This window comes from Ostrinia nubilalis, chromosome 17, assembly GCF_963855985.1.
Source record: "Ostrinia nubilalis chromosome 17, ilOstNubi1.1, whole genome shotgun sequence".
NCBI lineage: Eukaryota > Metazoa > Arthropoda > Insecta > Lepidoptera > Crambidae > Ostrinia > Ostrinia nubilalis.
Window position 1 is genome coordinate 10309051 of NC_087104.1, and position 16612 is coordinate 10325662.

The 16612-nt window shown below is 38.4% G+C and overlaps 1 protein-coding gene and 1 long non-coding RNA gene across 3 annotated transcripts; both read left to right on the top strand.

Moving 5' to 3' along the window:
* Positions 1-511: 511 nt before the first annotated feature.
* Positions 512-3190, top strand: LOC135080060 (uncharacterized). Its single transcript, XR_010258940.1, has 2 exons — positions 512-2050; positions 2224-3190. It is a non-coding gene; the product is annotated as an uncharacterized LOC135080060 (long non-coding RNA).
* Positions 3191-4252: 1062 nt separating this feature from the next.
* LOC135080050 (leukotriene A-4 hydrolase) lies at positions 4253-13983 on the top strand. 2 transcript variants are annotated; one of them, XM_063974725.1, is made up of 12 exons: positions 4253-4454; positions 5187-5245; positions 5325-5437; positions 6153-6295; positions 7544-7655; positions 7965-8185; positions 9010-9208; positions 10745-10966; positions 11578-11725; positions 12398-12569; positions 13005-13226; positions 13661-13983. In XM_063974725.1, the coding sequence occupies exons 1-12, from the start codon at positions 4270-4272 to the stop codon at positions 13881-13883; spliced, it is 2019 nt and encodes a 672-aa protein (XP_063830795.1). In that variant the 5' UTR covers positions 4253-4269; the 3' UTR covers positions 13884-13983. The 2 variants fall into 2 exon arrangements, with proteins under 2 accessions (XP_063830795.1, XP_063830796.1); XM_063974726.1 differs by lacking the exon at positions 11578-11725 and adding an exon at positions 11758-11905.
* The last annotated feature ends 2629 nt before the right edge of the window (positions 13984-16612 follow it).

Consider the following 16612-nt stretch of genomic DNA (forward strand, 5'->3'; position numbering starts at 1 on the left):
AGTATACACATCGTACAATAGAGGGCTTAGGACGGATCCTTGAGGGACACCTTTCCACAAAAATCGCTTGATGTTATCAGTACCAGGAACTCTCACAGTAACCATTCGTTCAGTAAAAAGATTGAAAATGAAATTTGTAAAATTAAAAGGGATTTGTAGCGATTCTAATTTTTGTTTTAAGATTAATAAATTAACATTGTCATAAGCGGACTCTATATCTAAAAATGCTGCTGTTACTGATTTATTTTCTGAGAACGCTAGAAGAAGGTCTGTAGAAAATATACTCAAACTATCCGCTGTACTTTTACCTTTTCTAAAACCAAACTGAGTTTTACCCAACAAATTATTTCGCTCTAAGAACCATTCTAATCTATTTTTAATTAAGTGTTCGGCAATTTTAGAAAATACGGATGCTAATGCTATTGGCCTATAAGAGGATGGTTCTGCAGGATTTTTGAAAGGTTTAAGAATAGGAATAATAATATGAATTTTCCAAGCAGTGGGAATTAAGCCGGATTCAATTACAATATTAATAATATCTAACAAATAACAAAGAGAAGGCGCAGTAAGATGTGATAAAAACGAGTATGGAATGCTGTCTTGGCCAGGGCAGGAATCTGATACATGCTCTAAAACTAATTTTAGTTCTCTCATAGAAAATGGCGAGCTAAAATAGTCGTTAGAACAGTTATTATTAGAAAGTGAATATGTGTAAGGCATTTGAGTAGCGTTAGGAACGTAGTTAGGAGCTAATTTGTTTGTAAAAGCATTTACCCAGTCTAAACTAAAAGAGTTACGATTTGCGATTGATAAAGAAGATCGAAAACGTTTAATATTGTTCCAAACAATAGTGAGTGGAGTGTCTGGCGACAAAGAAGAACAGAACTTTTGCCAGCCAGCTTTCTTTTTTTTCCTCAACAACCGCTTGGTTGCAGCAGTAACATTTTTTAACTTTAAATAGTTTTCCATACTTAGTGAATCGCGACATGCTTTTTCGGCATCTTTTCTTTTTTTAATAGCCGCCGTGCATTCTGGATCCCACCAAGGCGGTGAGGGTAATTTATTGTTGGCAACATTTTTACGTTTAAAAACTGCATCAGCTGATGATTGAATGGCTGACACTAAGCTGTCAAATGAGTTATTGAGGTTATCTTTACAAACTTTCGGCAATAACTTGACTTTCTGCTCAACAGATATGCTAAATGAATACCAATCACAATTGTTTAGAATATATTTACGCAAGGGAGGAAGTGGATCTACAGAACAGTTGTTCTTTGGTAACGTAATGACAATCGGAACATGGTCACTACCATAAGTGGATGATAAACATCTCCAACTCAGACTCAAAGATAGCGTAGGTGAACAAAGTGAGATATCGACAAAACTTAAAGATTGGCCGGGACAGGGTCTCCTTGTTGCTGAACCATCGTTTAAAACGCACAGATTTAACTCGTCTATAAGCTCCACAAGATCACTACCAAATGAATCATTGACTGGTGCACCCCAAAGAGAATGGTGTGCATTAAAATCACCTAAAATTAACACAGGCGCAGGAAGAGATAGGATTAAATTTCTTAAAATCGGAATAACAGATGAATCTTTGCAAGAAATGTATACAGACAGTACTGAAATATCCCCAATTTTTGCAGCTACTGCATTCAAGTGATTATTATTGTAGGAAGGAAGTGCTAGTGATGTAAATAAGTAATGTTTTTTAATCAGTAGAGCGGCACCACCCCACCCATCATCTCTGTCATCTCTCAAGACTGAATAGCCACGAACTCTAAAGTTATAGCCTGGCTTCAGCCAGGTTTCAGAGACAGCTATGGCAAATGGCTGGTGTTGGTTAATTAATGTAATGAGTTCAATTGTTTTAGACGAAATGCTTCTACAATTCCACTGGAGGATTTGATCCATTTTTGATAATGTTATAAATAGAGACTGACAAGTTGTTAATTAAAGAAATGGCAACGGAGTACGGTAATGCAGAGTTAACTATAATATTAATCAATGAAGACAGCAGATTATTTAGATCCTGAGAGGAGACAGAGTGAGAGTCCCCTGCAGATGAGGGCTCAGACAAGAAACCACAACCATTTTGTGGAGATGGAATATGATCAATTAAAGACTCGTGTGCTTTCTTGTCATAGCCTGGTGGGAGCTGAGTAATTCTTTTCCTATTTATAAAAACTGTCTTTTTGTATGAATTTTGTTCTGTTACAGGTTTTGAAGGTGAAGGTGATTTGGGAGAACTAGCTGTGACATCTGAGTATGACTTAGTGAATGGAAACTGTTTAGAGGCTTCTAGATATGATACTGTGTTAACTGACATATAATGCTTTATGTTTTTTTGTCGTATAAATTCGGGACAGGTTTGTTCATTTGCTTGATGTTTCCCTGCACAATTAATGCAGGAAACATCTGTCTCGTCGCAATTAGAGCCTGAGTGGTCCCCAGTGCATTTAAAGCACCTGGGTTTGCTTCTGCATTGAACCCTGGTATGTCCAAAACGACAACAGTTAAAACACTGAATTGTTGGGAATATGTACTGGTCAACAGGCAGTGAGGAAAAAAAGGAATAAATTCGGGGAGGAAGAGCTTGACCATCGAATGTAAGGACTACCGTCTGAGTGGGCAACCATTTAGGGCCTTCAAGTGATGTAACTTTGCGGCTAAGCCGGCGAGACCGAATTATTGGACCAAAGCCTTCAGGAACTCTTAAATTTCCTACAATCTCTTCATGCGACCATTCGCAGGGAATGCCTTTGACAATGCCCATTTTGGTGATATTGTATGTTGGGATAGATAAAACATAATCATGTAATATAATTGGATTACACAAAAATGAGTTTGCCGCACCAGGTGTTTTGAATGTCACTGCCAATCGATTTCGCCCTATTCGTTTAATGCCATCATCCAAAATATTTTTTAAATTATTTCTGAATAGAAAATTCCCAAATTTGATGGGGTGAAGAGTGGAGCCAGAGTTGGGAGTTTCTTTTTGTTGGACATGTACCAGAAAAGGACCTGCATCCTGATCCTGGTAATTGTTTCTGCCTATTATATGGTTATTCTGTTGAGAATGTTGGATCACCGGAGCTGGAGGAACTTGCGTTAAAATTTCTTGAAAAGCAGTGGTAATGTGCATTTTAGGAGAGGATTTGGTCTTTAATAAATGTTTGTTAATTTTTTTCTGAGTTTTTCTATTTGTTACTAGTTTAAATGACTCAAATTCTTTTACATGTTGGTTAGATATGAAATTATCAGCCTCTATTAAGGTCAATAAAGGATTGGACTGAGATTGTGGAGTGGCTGGGGGAGGATCAGGGTCAGGAGCTGGTTCCGTCTCCATAGTTTATAAATATGCAAATGGACTTACCCCTATATAATATATACACTAATCACACTAAATTACTAATTTACAACAATTTTTTTACAAAATATACACAAACTAACAATAAAATACGAATTAAATAAAAACAGATAGACCGCCCTTTTCAACTTCCCGCCAAAAAGTCCAAGTGTCCAATCCATCCGCAAAAACATGAATATTTTTTTCGGATACACACACGTTCACTCACATCGGTCATTTAAAATATCAAATGTCAATTTTATGTATTTATTTTTAAGGAATGGATAACGATTGCTTTTATATTATACAATAAAAAGTCACTTATTACAATGTTCCACACTTATTTTAAAACTTAATATAAACCTTTTAAATATTATCTATTTTAATAAAAAATACATCAATTTTCTGGCTGTGCTGTTATGTATCCGATTTTTATTCTACACTTTTTTTCGGTGTTGTTCATTACGCGCATGTATCATTTGCACAAACCAAGTGAATCATTTTGAATTTGTGCTAAATCCCAACTAATATTATAAATGCGAAAGTAACTCTGTCTGTCTGTCTGTCTGTCTGTCTGTTACGCTTTCCCGCTTAAACCTCGCAACCGATTTTGATGAAATTTGGCATAGAGATAGTTTGAGTCCCGGGAAAGAACATAGGATAGTTTTTATCCCGGTTTTTGAAAAAGGGACGCGCGCGATAAAGTTTTTCTGTGACAGACAAAATTCCACGCGGGCGAAGCCGCGGGCGGAAAGCTAGTATCTACATAAATATTATACAAAGGATTTCAAATGATTGTTTTTAATATTAGTATTCAATTTGCAGAATTGATTCGATTACTACACATAAAATATACTATTGTCCATCACCACAACATATTCTCGTGTCATATTATTTTTGTGAAATGGAACGTAAAAATGTCTTTCTCCGGCAAATTGCTTGCGCGGGTTTTTCGTCCCAGTTCGCGTTTTTCAGCATTAAATACAAACAAAAGGGGATGTGCAAATCTTTTAACAAAGCTTAATTGTTCGCTCCGTTTTACTAACAACAAAAGTTTATTGAGTTTTACTCAGAATTTCACAAAGTTTTCAGCACAAAACAGGTTAGTTGTGTAAATTACTTTTATGTGGTATTAACCCGAGGTATTAACCCATTTTCTAGATCATTTATCTTAATAAATACTGTCTAAATACTGTTGTCTAAATACTGTTTTAATATGAATTTAATTCGATTTAAATCAATTTAGTATATTTGCATAAACGTAAAGCGCGAAGAAATAAAACGCTGAAACAAGAATGACTTGTTGTAATCTGTCACGGGAGGACACCGTCATCGTCGAGGACAAACATTTGATTTGTGATTTAATGATAAATCTTTTCCTCAACGACGTGGCAATTTAACTATTCTATTCTTCGAAAGAAGCGAAAACTATATTTATTGTGCCTTCGTTTATTTATTTGGTAAGTTTGAGGTTAGAATATAATATTTACGAATGCAATTTAAAATTAGAATCCAAATAAAGTCGAAATGGCACATCTTTGTCGCTTTACAAACTTCTACAAATAATGATCATTGTTTAATTGATGTATTTATCTTCTGTATTTTATCTCCTGAAAATTGATTCAAGTCATCTGTTGCTACCTACACTATACCTACTCTGTTTCAACAACAGATGAAACGACCCAATCTATCCATTCAATATAAAGTTACAATTGGCTATTTCCTAATCAGTGTTTTGTTGAATCTCGTTGGTGTTACATGTATAGAAATCTATCACAATGGGTAGGCGGAGTATATTTTTATGTTTAATTTTAACGTTACTGAATTATTGCAGCTCAATTAAAGCAATGGGTGCCTTGAGTCCTCAGGATCCTTCATCTTTTTCCCGTCCTGGTAAAGTTTCTATTATAATTAATTCATAAATAATAATATTTTGACGTTTGGTATTTATGTAACTTAACATACTTTGCAGAGCTGGCGATAGTAAGACATGTGTCGCTTTCTCTGAATGTCGACTTCGAGAATAAAGTCTTAAGTGGACTGGCTTCTCTCAAGTTTGACGTGTTAGAAGACAGTGAAGAAGTGGTAAGAAGTATTTTATTCTTATGTATTTTTCTTCTTTTTTATTTTCTATGACTATCCTATTTAATAGTTACTTACATTTTGTTGAAGACATTTTGTCATTTCAAATTAAATCTTTAAGTAGTGAAAATATGGTGTACTTCAGAGTAGTTAAGAAGCTTGTACATTATTAGTCTCTCTGCTATAGAAAAACTTAATTCTAAATAATATGCACAAAATACAACATGATTGTCTAATGTTTCTAAATCATCTTATCCTCATACATCAATAACAATGATAATATTATTAAATGGATGACATTTGAAAGACAGGTTTCATAATGTCACTATCACTAGTTTATCTGAACTCAAGTAGTTCAGATAAATAAGAAGAGACGATACTCAAAAACTGAGATAAGCTCAACTATCACTTGAATAAGCCACACAACAACTTATCAAGGACTAAAATAGTCTTCTAAAATTCCACATAGGTACTATGCACAAATCACAAACTTATGTAATCATGTTTACAGCTTTCACTAACTGACCTAAAAACAGACCTTGTCGATTCTAAACGCCTACTGTGACAATAAAGTGGACTGACTGAAATTTACATTGAATAATAGCACCTATTATAACCGAATAAGATACTATACTGTTTAGCTTAATGTGTTGCCTTTATATGTTATTCTATTAGATAAAATATTTAGGTATTGAACATAATTTAATTTACTTTTCAGATTCTAGATGTAAGTAATCTAAGCATAGAGTCAGTGGAATTAGCTGATGGAACCCAGTTGAAGTATAATTTAAGCGATCCCATTCCCAATTTCGGATCCAAACTAACTATAACTTTACCGAAACAAGCAATAAGTGGAGAAAAGTAAGTTGTAATTATAATAAAAGAAATAATTTTGAACTTACTTTAATTAATGTATCTGGGGGCACGGCAGTGCCCCCACCAAGTCGAGCAAAAAAGCGGCACGGCCGTACCATCCTTTTCTCGAAGCAATTCAGGCCATTTTCGACTGCCTGTAACTTCGTTGTGGATAAAACTAGAAAGCTGAATTTTCATTAGCTATGCAGGCATTGTAAAGACACGGTATATTTAAAATTTCATTCAATTTGAACCAGTAGTTTAAGAATTATAACGGGTCAAAGTTACTTAATTTTGTCACTCACTGACTCACTGACTCACCGATCATCAAAACTCTAAAGGCACTTCTAGCAGACCTAGAAGCTTCAAATTTGGAATATAAGTAGTGTTTGGTGTATGAATCAAGGAAAAACTAAAATATTTGGGGGCACGGTAGTGCAACCGCCAAGTCGAGTAAAATTTTTCAATTTCGGTCCAGTTTTCTAGATACATAACTGCTGTCTACAAAATACAAAAAGAAATGAGATCCCATCAAAAACAATACTTGTCAAAAAAACCAAGTCTCGCAACTCAGTTGTTCTACGGTAAAAAGTTGTGAGATCCATGTAATACCAAGTCCAGGCCAGGAAATCTTTAACGTTTTACATAAATATATTGACTTGGCCATCGCATGAAAACACGTGTAAATTAAATTATTTAGTGCGATGGCCAAGTCAATATATTTATGTAAAACGTTAAAGATTTCCTGGCCTGGACTTGGTATTACATGGATCTCACAACTTTTTACCGTAGAACAACTGAGTTGCGAGACTTGGTTTTTTTGACAAGTATTGTTTTTGATGGGATTATAGTATAATCAAGCACAAATAATTTCTGTTTCTTACGAAAAGAAAAGGTGGCAAAAATAATGTGAATGAAGACGTTGATAATGTTTGCGGTGTGGTTATGAAGACATTGTCGTCTGATGGTACTCTACCGCTGACTTTCAACGGGTTCATGTACAAACCGGACCTCGTTGATCCCCAAGAGTTTGAACGGAACTGCAAATGTTGCCAGACTGGTCTGTGCGGTGGAGTGGACTTGGCTGGAGATCGGTTAGAAATGATAAATATCTAAAGTAGGCCTATACATTAGAATTAGAAAAGACATTAGAATTAGAATTATTTTTGCTTGATTATGTTTTAAAATTGTAGCATTACTTGAGGTATTTATATGTATGGTAGTTACCTACATTTAGTGATGCTTTGTTTTCAGATTAAAAATAAGTATAAAGTATAAGACTTCGCCCACGGCGTCGGCCTTGCAATGGCTGGATCCCAATCAGACATCAGGCAAAAAGCATCCTTATCTTTTCAGTCAGTGCCAGGTAAAAAACAGTTAATTTCTTAATTATGTTTACTTTGTACACCTACAATACAGCTATAGGTCGCTCAATGAAAGTTGAGGCGAAAATGTAACTCATACTGATGTAGTTTGAATACAGAACAAGTTACATTATATTACACATTCAAGTTATACACTAGCTTATCACATTCTTGTTGTTAAAAATGTCTGCAAGTGAGACAGAATTTTTTTTCTTGTGTTGATAGCCCCAACTCTCGTTGCGCGACCTATTAGCAGTGCAATCACCTTTTTCCATGCAAAAAGGTTCATTAATTATGTTTTTCACTAACAGCCGATTCACGCGCGCTCCATCCTCCCTTGCCAAGACACTCCAGCTGTCAAGTTCACTTACGACGCGGAGGTGACCGCGCCCGAGGAGTTCACTGTTCTCATGAGCGCTCTGCGAGGAGACAGCCGTGGAGGCAAGACGTCCTTCAGGCAGCCGGTGCCGATACCCTCATACTTACTGGCTGTAGCTGTAGGCGTGCTGGAGTCTAGGTCTCTAGGGCCCAGGTAAGAAGGTTTAAAATTGCTAAACTTTAGTGACAGTAGGCGGGGCATTCGTAGAACTGATGGCTATGGTTCTTCGAGCCGGATATGAAGTAGCGATAGCGACCAATGTTCATGGCGAGGTGACCGCGCCCGAGGAGTTCACTGTTCTCATGAGCGCTCTGCGAGGAGACAGCCGTGGAGGCAAGACGTCCTTCCGGCAGCCGGTGCCGATACCCTCATACTTACTGGCTGTGGCTGTAGGCGTGCTGGAGTCTAGGTCTCTAGGGCCCAGGTAAGAAGGTTTAAAATTGCTAAACTTTAGTGACAGTAGGTGGGGCATTCGTAGAACTGATGGCTATGGTTCTTCGAGCCGGATATGAAGTAGCGATAGCGACCAATGTTCATGGCGAGGTGACCGCGCCCGAGGAGTTCACGGTGCTCATGAGCGCTCTGCGAGGAGACAGCCGCGGAGGCAAAACCTCATTCCGGCAGCCGGTGCCGATACCCTCATACTTACTGGCTGTAGCTGTAGGAGTGTTGGAATCTAGGTCTCTAGGACCCAGGTGAGAAGATAGCATAATATAATGTATAGGGTTGGGCATCCTCGATTGCCCCGACTTCCAAACTTTAAATTTTGGACCTTCGAGCCGGATATGAACCAGTGACATATGGATACTCCTATTTACTTAACCCACCATAAACTGCAATATCTTAGATTCAACCTTATACAGTCCATTGCTCCCATTGCGTCGTTTCTCTACATTTTGGTCCTTGAGCCGGATATTAACCTTCCCTTGTCCAGCAGTGGGCGTCCTTTAGCTAAACTAACAATATTATCTTTTTAGGTCACTAGTATGGTCAGAGAAAGAAGAGATCGAGCGAAGCGCCTGGGAGTTTGCCGAAACTGAGAAGTACTTGCAAGCGGCTGAGCGCCTTTGCGGGCCTTACGTATGGTCGCAGTACGATTTGCTGGTGCTACCGCCTTCCTTCCCTTATGGGGGGATGGAGAACCCCTGTCTTACCTTCGTCACTCCTACGCTACTGGTAAGTTTCACTATGTTATATTTAATCATAAAAGCTACGCTGCTGGTAAGTAGTGTTATATTAGTCAGTAAAGTTAAACAATAGATAAAGGAGCCGTTGTCTTACCTCCGTTACCCCCGGTAAGTTCTGTTGTGACTGGAACGCGCTGGTATGATGGTTGTGACAGAGGAGATCGAACACATCACATAGGAGTTCGCCGAGACTGAGAAGTAAAGACAACAGCACATCAGATTAAACATTTTTATTGCAAAATAGATCCTATTACAACTGCATACCACTGTGTATCGCTTGACGTGCTGTCTGTACTTGCAAGCGGCCGAGCGCCTTTGTTTGTGGACCCTACTTGTGGTCCCAGTACGACTTGTTGGTGCTGCCGCCTTTCTTCCCATATGGGGGGATTGAGAATCCCTGCCTTACCTTCGTCACCCCTACCCTGCTGGTAAGTGATACTATTTTAACTTCGTCACCTCGACGCTGCTGATAAATGATATTATTTTAACTTCGTCAACTACGCTACTGGTAAGTTGTTACTAAATCGCTGGTATGGTCAGAGAAGGGGTAGATCGAGCGAAAGGTGTTCCGTTCTTAGCGCCTCATGGGGGGTTTATATCCAGCTGCGAACTAGACGATAGATAAAAAATATTTGAGAAGTTTACATCTTTCATAGAAGACTAGAAGTAATTAATCTCATTCTCGTAATAGCTATAATCTGAATTTGATATTTAGAAAACTTAGGCCCAGAACAGACGATGAAACGCAACTGCAACGAAACTGCAACTTTTTGATGATTCTGATGAATGAAACTGAAGAAAGTTTCAAACTGGTCGCGTCATGTGTGGTCTCTCAACGGACGCTATGACAGAAACTTAGATGCAACTCAAAAGTAACTAGCAGTTGCAGTTTCGTTGCAGTTGCGTTTCACCGTCTGTTCTGGGCCTTACAGGTTTAATATGCAATAATGTAGCAACTACATTCATACATGAAAGGCGAAACAAAATACTTGCATTCACGCCAGTTTATAACAATAGTCCATTGTTATTTGGACGTGAGCAATAAATACTTTGTCGATAGTTTCCAGGTACCATTGATAAGCTATTGTGGCACATTTTCTAATTTATTGCGTTACGTAAAAACCTACATGTTCACATTGAAATTAGATTCGGGTTATTACTACAAACTCGGGAGTTTATTTTATAAACTCCAAATAAAAAATTAGGTCAAACATAATTCAAATTAGGTTGGATCTTTTAGCACACCATGTCCACTGCATTCTTCTGCAACTGTTATTTCTAAAGAAGTAGAATAAATTACCTACTTTTCCACAAGCTAATATCACTGATATTACAACTGCACTTCATTACAACAAAAATCAAAGTCCGGTGCCCGCCGTTTGTTTTCAAATCGTACATTGTTAGCTGTCCTTTAAACAAGCATAAACTTTTGAGTTTAAAATCATACACAAAAACACATGGCATCTGCATCAATTTTTTTTTCTAATAAACAAAAGAAAATCCTATAAATACCTCATCTCCCCAGGCAGGCGACAGGAGCCAAGCAGACGTGATAGTGCACGAGATAATGCACAGCTGGACCGGCAATCTGGTCACCAACAGGAATTTCGAGCACTTCTGGCTGAATGAGGGATTCACGGTCTTCCTGGAGAGAAAAGTGGGAGCGTCTCTTATTGCTGATTCCGTGGAGGCCAAGAAAAGCAGGGATTTCCATAGTCTGCTAGGACTGCAGGAGTTGAGTGAAACTGTAAGTGGATTTATTTAAATAAATAGATGAATAAATACTTGGATGTTTTGCACTATCTTGTCAAAAACTAACGAAAGCTTGTACTACAGTCAGCATCAAAGTTCGTGACACCCAAAGTAGCCAAAAAGTTCGCAAGACGTCTTTGTTACTGAATAAGGTTATGTTGTCAACTTTTTTGGCCACTTTGGATGTCACGAATTATTTGTCCCTGACTGTACTTATTTATTTAATTTGATTTTAATAAACCCATTACGATTTTTTATTTTTAGTAATTGACACCATTAATACAAAATGTTGCCAACTAAAAACCGAAATTCTAACCATAACTAAAGCCTGGTCCGTGAGCACGTAGAATTTTGTCCAATGACCCCAAGCTACCCATCCTTATCGCTTGCGCGTAATTATATTGCTGTCGCGACTGTGCGACGGGCTCCCGCAGTGAGTGTGCGAGCGCGACAACAACATAATTACGCGCGAGCGATAAGGATGGGTAGCTTGGGGTCATTGGACAAAATTCTACGTGCTCGCAGACCAGACTATAGTAACTATAAAATTACATACTTTCGATGTAAGTTATTTGTCCCCTTCTCACACCACCCTGCCCTCCGCAGGTGAACGACCAATTCGGTTCGAGCAATCCCCTCACTCGTCTGGTGCCCGATTTGCACGGGGTACACCCTGACGACGCGTTTTCGCGCGTCCCCTACGAGAAGGGATCGCTCTTCCTGCGCTATATCGAGGACCTAGTAGGCGGGCCTGGTAAGAACATCCGTGTTTTTGTACTTTTTTAGGTACACGACGAACTGGGCGCGCAAAACCAATTGACGAAGCTGGTGGTGGATTTGAAGGGGGTCCACCCTGATGACGCGTTTTCAACGGTGCCGTATGAAAAGGGATCGTTGTTTCTTTATTATATTGAAGACTTGCTTGGAGGGCCTGGTAAGTGCAGCTTTTGTAGGAGTGCAGAATTAGCTCACGCTGTCTTCGGTGAGTTTGCAAGGCGTTCATCTTGATGACGAGTTTTCGACCATGCTATATGGGAAGGGATCACTCTGCCTGTTTTACATGGAAGGCCTGGTAAGTAGTTTCTTTTGGGCATCTTTGATATTAATATTAAGAAGACTGGAGGGTCTTCCACAAGAAAGTAATGAGATGGTGGATTCTGGTAAGATTCGTTTCTTAGCCGTTATAATAGTTTTATTCTTATTTAAAACCTATGCAATACAATAAATATTTGTTGTATACTAAGCCATCTTATTTACTTTACATGGTACATTTCCATCTATTGCGTAACCATTATAAGGGCCTTGCCACACTTGCGGATTACAAGCGTTTTCAAAGCGGAGCGGCGACGCAGCAAAACGTGTGGCAGCTCACTAAAAGTGTCTGCATCCTTAAAACAAATCTGAAACTCATTTGTTCTTCTTCCAGAGGTGTTCGACGACTTCCTCCGTTCCTATCTGAACAACTTCAAGCAGCGGTCGTTGGACACTGACCAGTTCAAAGCGTACCTTCTGAACTACTTCAAGGATAATGCAGCCTTGAAGAGCATCGACTGGGACACCTGGCTGCATTCTCCCGGCATGCCCCCGATTATACCTGCGTAAGTTTGAAGCATTGATTTGGCAAATTGTTTGCGTTTTAGAACTTCGAGAGACGTAGTTTTTCCACATTTTTACTGAATATCGAGAGAAGCAACGGATATCAGCCATTTCTTATCAAAACTCACGCAAAATGAAAGAAAAATACGTCTATGAATATTCACATACAGCTAAACATATTGACGTTTTACCGTTATTGGTGTTTTCACTGCTTCGTCTGAGACGGGGTTGAATGGGTTTGCACGTGCGAATAAAACGCACTTCGCACTAAAGAATTACAAATATTTCTGAAAGGAGAATGTATAAATAAATAGTAAATGAGTGTGTTACATAACTTCAGGTTATCTACACTCATTTACTGTTTATACATTCTCATTGATTTCAGATCAAGTCCATTGCTGAGTAAGCCAAAGGTTAACAATGCTATTCCATTACAGATATGACACATCAATGACGAAAGCCATCACCGCTCTCGTCGCGAGCATCGGTCAAGCCAACAGCACTATCTCGCACGATGACGTCACATCCTTCACGCCGCACCAGATGATCAACCTTCTTCAGGAGCTGATCGACCGGCCCGCGCTGCCGTTGGAAAAGCTTAGGATCCTCGGCACGGAGTACCGAGTCAGTAGCAGCAAGAACTCGGAGATTGTTTATAGGTACCAATTTACCCTTTTTTTCGCGCGCTTTTCTTCATTTCCTATTTGTCGAAATGACGGAGGATTGAGGACGGATGCATTCGGCCGAATACATTCACAATGACGGTTTTCGTGAATGAAAGATCCGCTAGATGGCGGGACGTGGATGTGGGGTCTGACTGCTGCGTGATTGGTGGATTTTGACATATCTGTCAATGTCATGTCAAAAATAACCAATCATGCAGCATTTGGACCTCGCGTCTACGTATTGCCATCTGGCGAATTTTTCATTCGCAAAAATTTTGCTAACGTCATACACATGAGTCTGCGTATTTTTCTGATGATTTTCCACCAGAATTGCGTACATGAAATTGAAGTTTTATTTTAACAAAACTCAAGCGATTGTCCGATGCGTGTAACACAACTGTTTCACAATGCTTTTAATATTTTTTCAGATGGCTCCGACTGTGCATCAGGAGTAGAGACGAAGACCGCATCACCGACGCGTTCGATTTCGTGAACCACCAAGGCCGTATGAAGTACGTGCGGCCAATCTACCGCGACCTCTACGCGTGGGAAGAGGTCCGCCCCCGGGCCATAGACAACTTCCTCAAAAACGAACCCTACATGATGCATGTCTCTGCCTACACCGTCCGAAAAGACCTGCATTTAGACTGATAGACTAGCTAATTTGTATGACACAAATCGTTTTTCTCGTGTACATAATGTTATGTACTTCAGTATAAATATGTATTGATATACTAATGATAAATGAATATTGATTTTATTTGGTCTTTTTATTGTGATCTATGTATCGCACGTTCATAATCAAACCGTCACTATACAAAAAAGACGATTTTTCAGGAAAAGCATTTGAAATACTCAAATTTTAAAACCTTTGCAAAGTGTGCAAAATGTTCTTAAATGTTTTGTTTTTTGTTGAATACCAGTAGTGGCTTATTTGGCTTTTACGGGAATATAATTATCTTTCAAATTATCATAATGGTTTATTTAATTTTAACCCTAAAAATAGTGTCACTTTTCCACTAAAATTGAGACAGTGACAGTTTTCAATTAAAAGCATGTTAATTGATGTTAATGTTGTATTATTAATTCCCGTAGAAATGTCACTATTTGACAATGAAAGATTAAAAAATGATTATTATTAAATAAAACTACCATAGAAAAATCAGTAATTTTAATGAACTTAAAACTTTATAATTTGGATTAAGTGGTACCTATGGTAACAGTAATAAATGTAAATTCTCGATCAGAAATAAATACGTTACACACAATGATATTATATAAAAACAAAAGCAGATATGTTATAAGTGCTCGCGCTTTGAATACTCAAATACGTCCCAATTGGGACGTCTTGTGTTTAGTCTTCGTGTGGCCTGCGTCGTGCGCAATCGCGTGCGTACCACACCGTAAGTTCCTGTGTTCTTACCAAAATAAATAAAAAATGCCATCGTGTGTGTTTCGAAAGTGTACCAATTATGACTCTAAAGTAAACAAAATACAAGGGATCTCTTACCACATGTGATTATGCAAAATTATTTAGTATTTATATTTTCAATTATTTATGCAAACAATCAAGACGCCATGCGCCATGTTCAAGTTAAGAAAGAGAAAGAGATCTTGTTTTGACGTTAGAGCGATAAGGATGCGTGCGCTACGGACATAGATAAGTTAGTGCAGAATCGTTAAAACTATAGCTATCTCTTTCATTTGCGTGCTATTTCGTATCTTTTGTTTCACTTATCAGTTACATATTTGTCAATGTGTGCAATTTGGAATAGCTCGGCACGGATTAAAATCGTAATTTCTATGAACGTAACATATCTATAGTTCTATAATATCATTGGTTACACACATGAAATTACTATAAAATACATCACATAAATCAACTTCTTAGAAAATAAGGTACTCTTTTGTTCAGGCAGCCTTTAAACAACAAGAACCTTGATGCCCTCGATGAACTTGACGAACTAGATAGTGATTTTTCATGGGAAAAGGGCTCAGAGAAGTAGGTTTAAATTCTGGATCACTATCCAGCGGCCATTACCTCTGCGAGCTATGTGCCCCGCCCACTGCCACTTGATTTTAGCGATTCTGCGGGCTATGTCGGTCACTTTGGTTCTCCTGTGGATCTCCTCATTTCTGATTCAATCACGTAGGGAAACTAACTGAGCATCGCACGCTCCATCACCTTTTGGGTGACCTCTCAGATCCATAAAATATCACTGGCAACACACACTGATCAAAGACGTGAGAATATCACTAAACTTCCCGAACGCTGCCCAGCCGAGTTGGATTGACGATTGACCTTTTTCTCGAAGTTGGACCTACGTAACTGGACTGTTTGTCACAGGTATACATAAATTGTCAACAAACTTTCGAGTGTAGAGTCTCCAGATAAGTGGATACTACATGGACATTTGACATGTTTTTTGTCTTGTCCATATTCATTTTCAGGCCCACTTGTTGAAGAGGCTCTACTTAGGCCATCGAGCATTATGCCTAGATCTTCCACAGTCTCAGCCATGATTACGACATCGTCAGCAAATCGAAGGTGGATGATGTACTCGTTGATATTTATGCTGAATCCGCTCCAGTCTAGAAGCTTGAAAACATCTTCCAGGGCGGTGTTGAACAGTATCGGAGATATTATGACGTCTCCTTGTCGCACCCCTTGCTGCAACTGGATGAGTTTCGAGTCCTGATCCTGGAGACGAACCGACATTGCGGCGTTTTCGTACAAGCCTTTCAACACTTCGATGTATCTATAGTCAATTTGGCACCGTTGGAGAGACTGTAGCACTGCTCAGATTTCGATCGAATCCAAGGCATTTTCATTTCTTTATAGTTACTTTTGTGAAGCCTCAATGTAACCTTGTTGGTGATCGAATAAATAAATAAATAATCCACAAACGCTAAATAAAGTAGTAATTGATAATTTCTTTGATTTTACTAGTGTTTGGATTGACTGGTGGCATTTTTGTTAGCTGTTAAAAAAATTATAACTACCTACTTAATCATTTAAAAATCTTTCTTGTTGTTTTAATATTACACAATTTGGATAAACACAATATTCTACGAAGTGATGGAACAATCTTCTTAAAAATGTAAGAGAAATATTGTCACTTTTTGTTTTAAGGCGTTTTTCGTATTACTTTATTATGACTTATCTTAATGATTTGGAGTAAAAGCGTCTTTATGCTAAAAGTGACGTTTTTCAACACAGAGTTTACATAACTATCACGGCGTGCCCGTCCAGTTCCCGTCACTACTAAAAACGTGTCACTGTTACTTCACAACATATGCCGGTTTCCCCATTAAACTCCATAACGACACTAGTGATATCTGCCGAACTATTTGAGTTTTAAGCGTGGGATTTTTACAGC

What these genes read in the sequence shown, in the direction of transcription:
- LOC135080050 (XM_063974725.1), top strand. Translation starts at nt 4,270, where the DNA reads ATGTCTTTCTCCGGCAAATTGCTTGCGCGGGTTTTTCGTCCCAGTTCG. An exon ending in AAGTTTTCAGCACAAAACAG is followed by an intron (nt 4,455 to 5,186) that starts GTTAGTTGTGTA and finishes GAATTATTGCAG; the next exon opens with CTCAATTAAAGCAATGGGTG. An exon ending in GGACCTAGTAGGCGGGCCTG is followed by an intron (nt 11,726 to 12,397) that starts GTAAGAACATCC and finishes TTCTTCTTCCAG; the next exon opens with AGGTGTTCGACGACTTCCTC.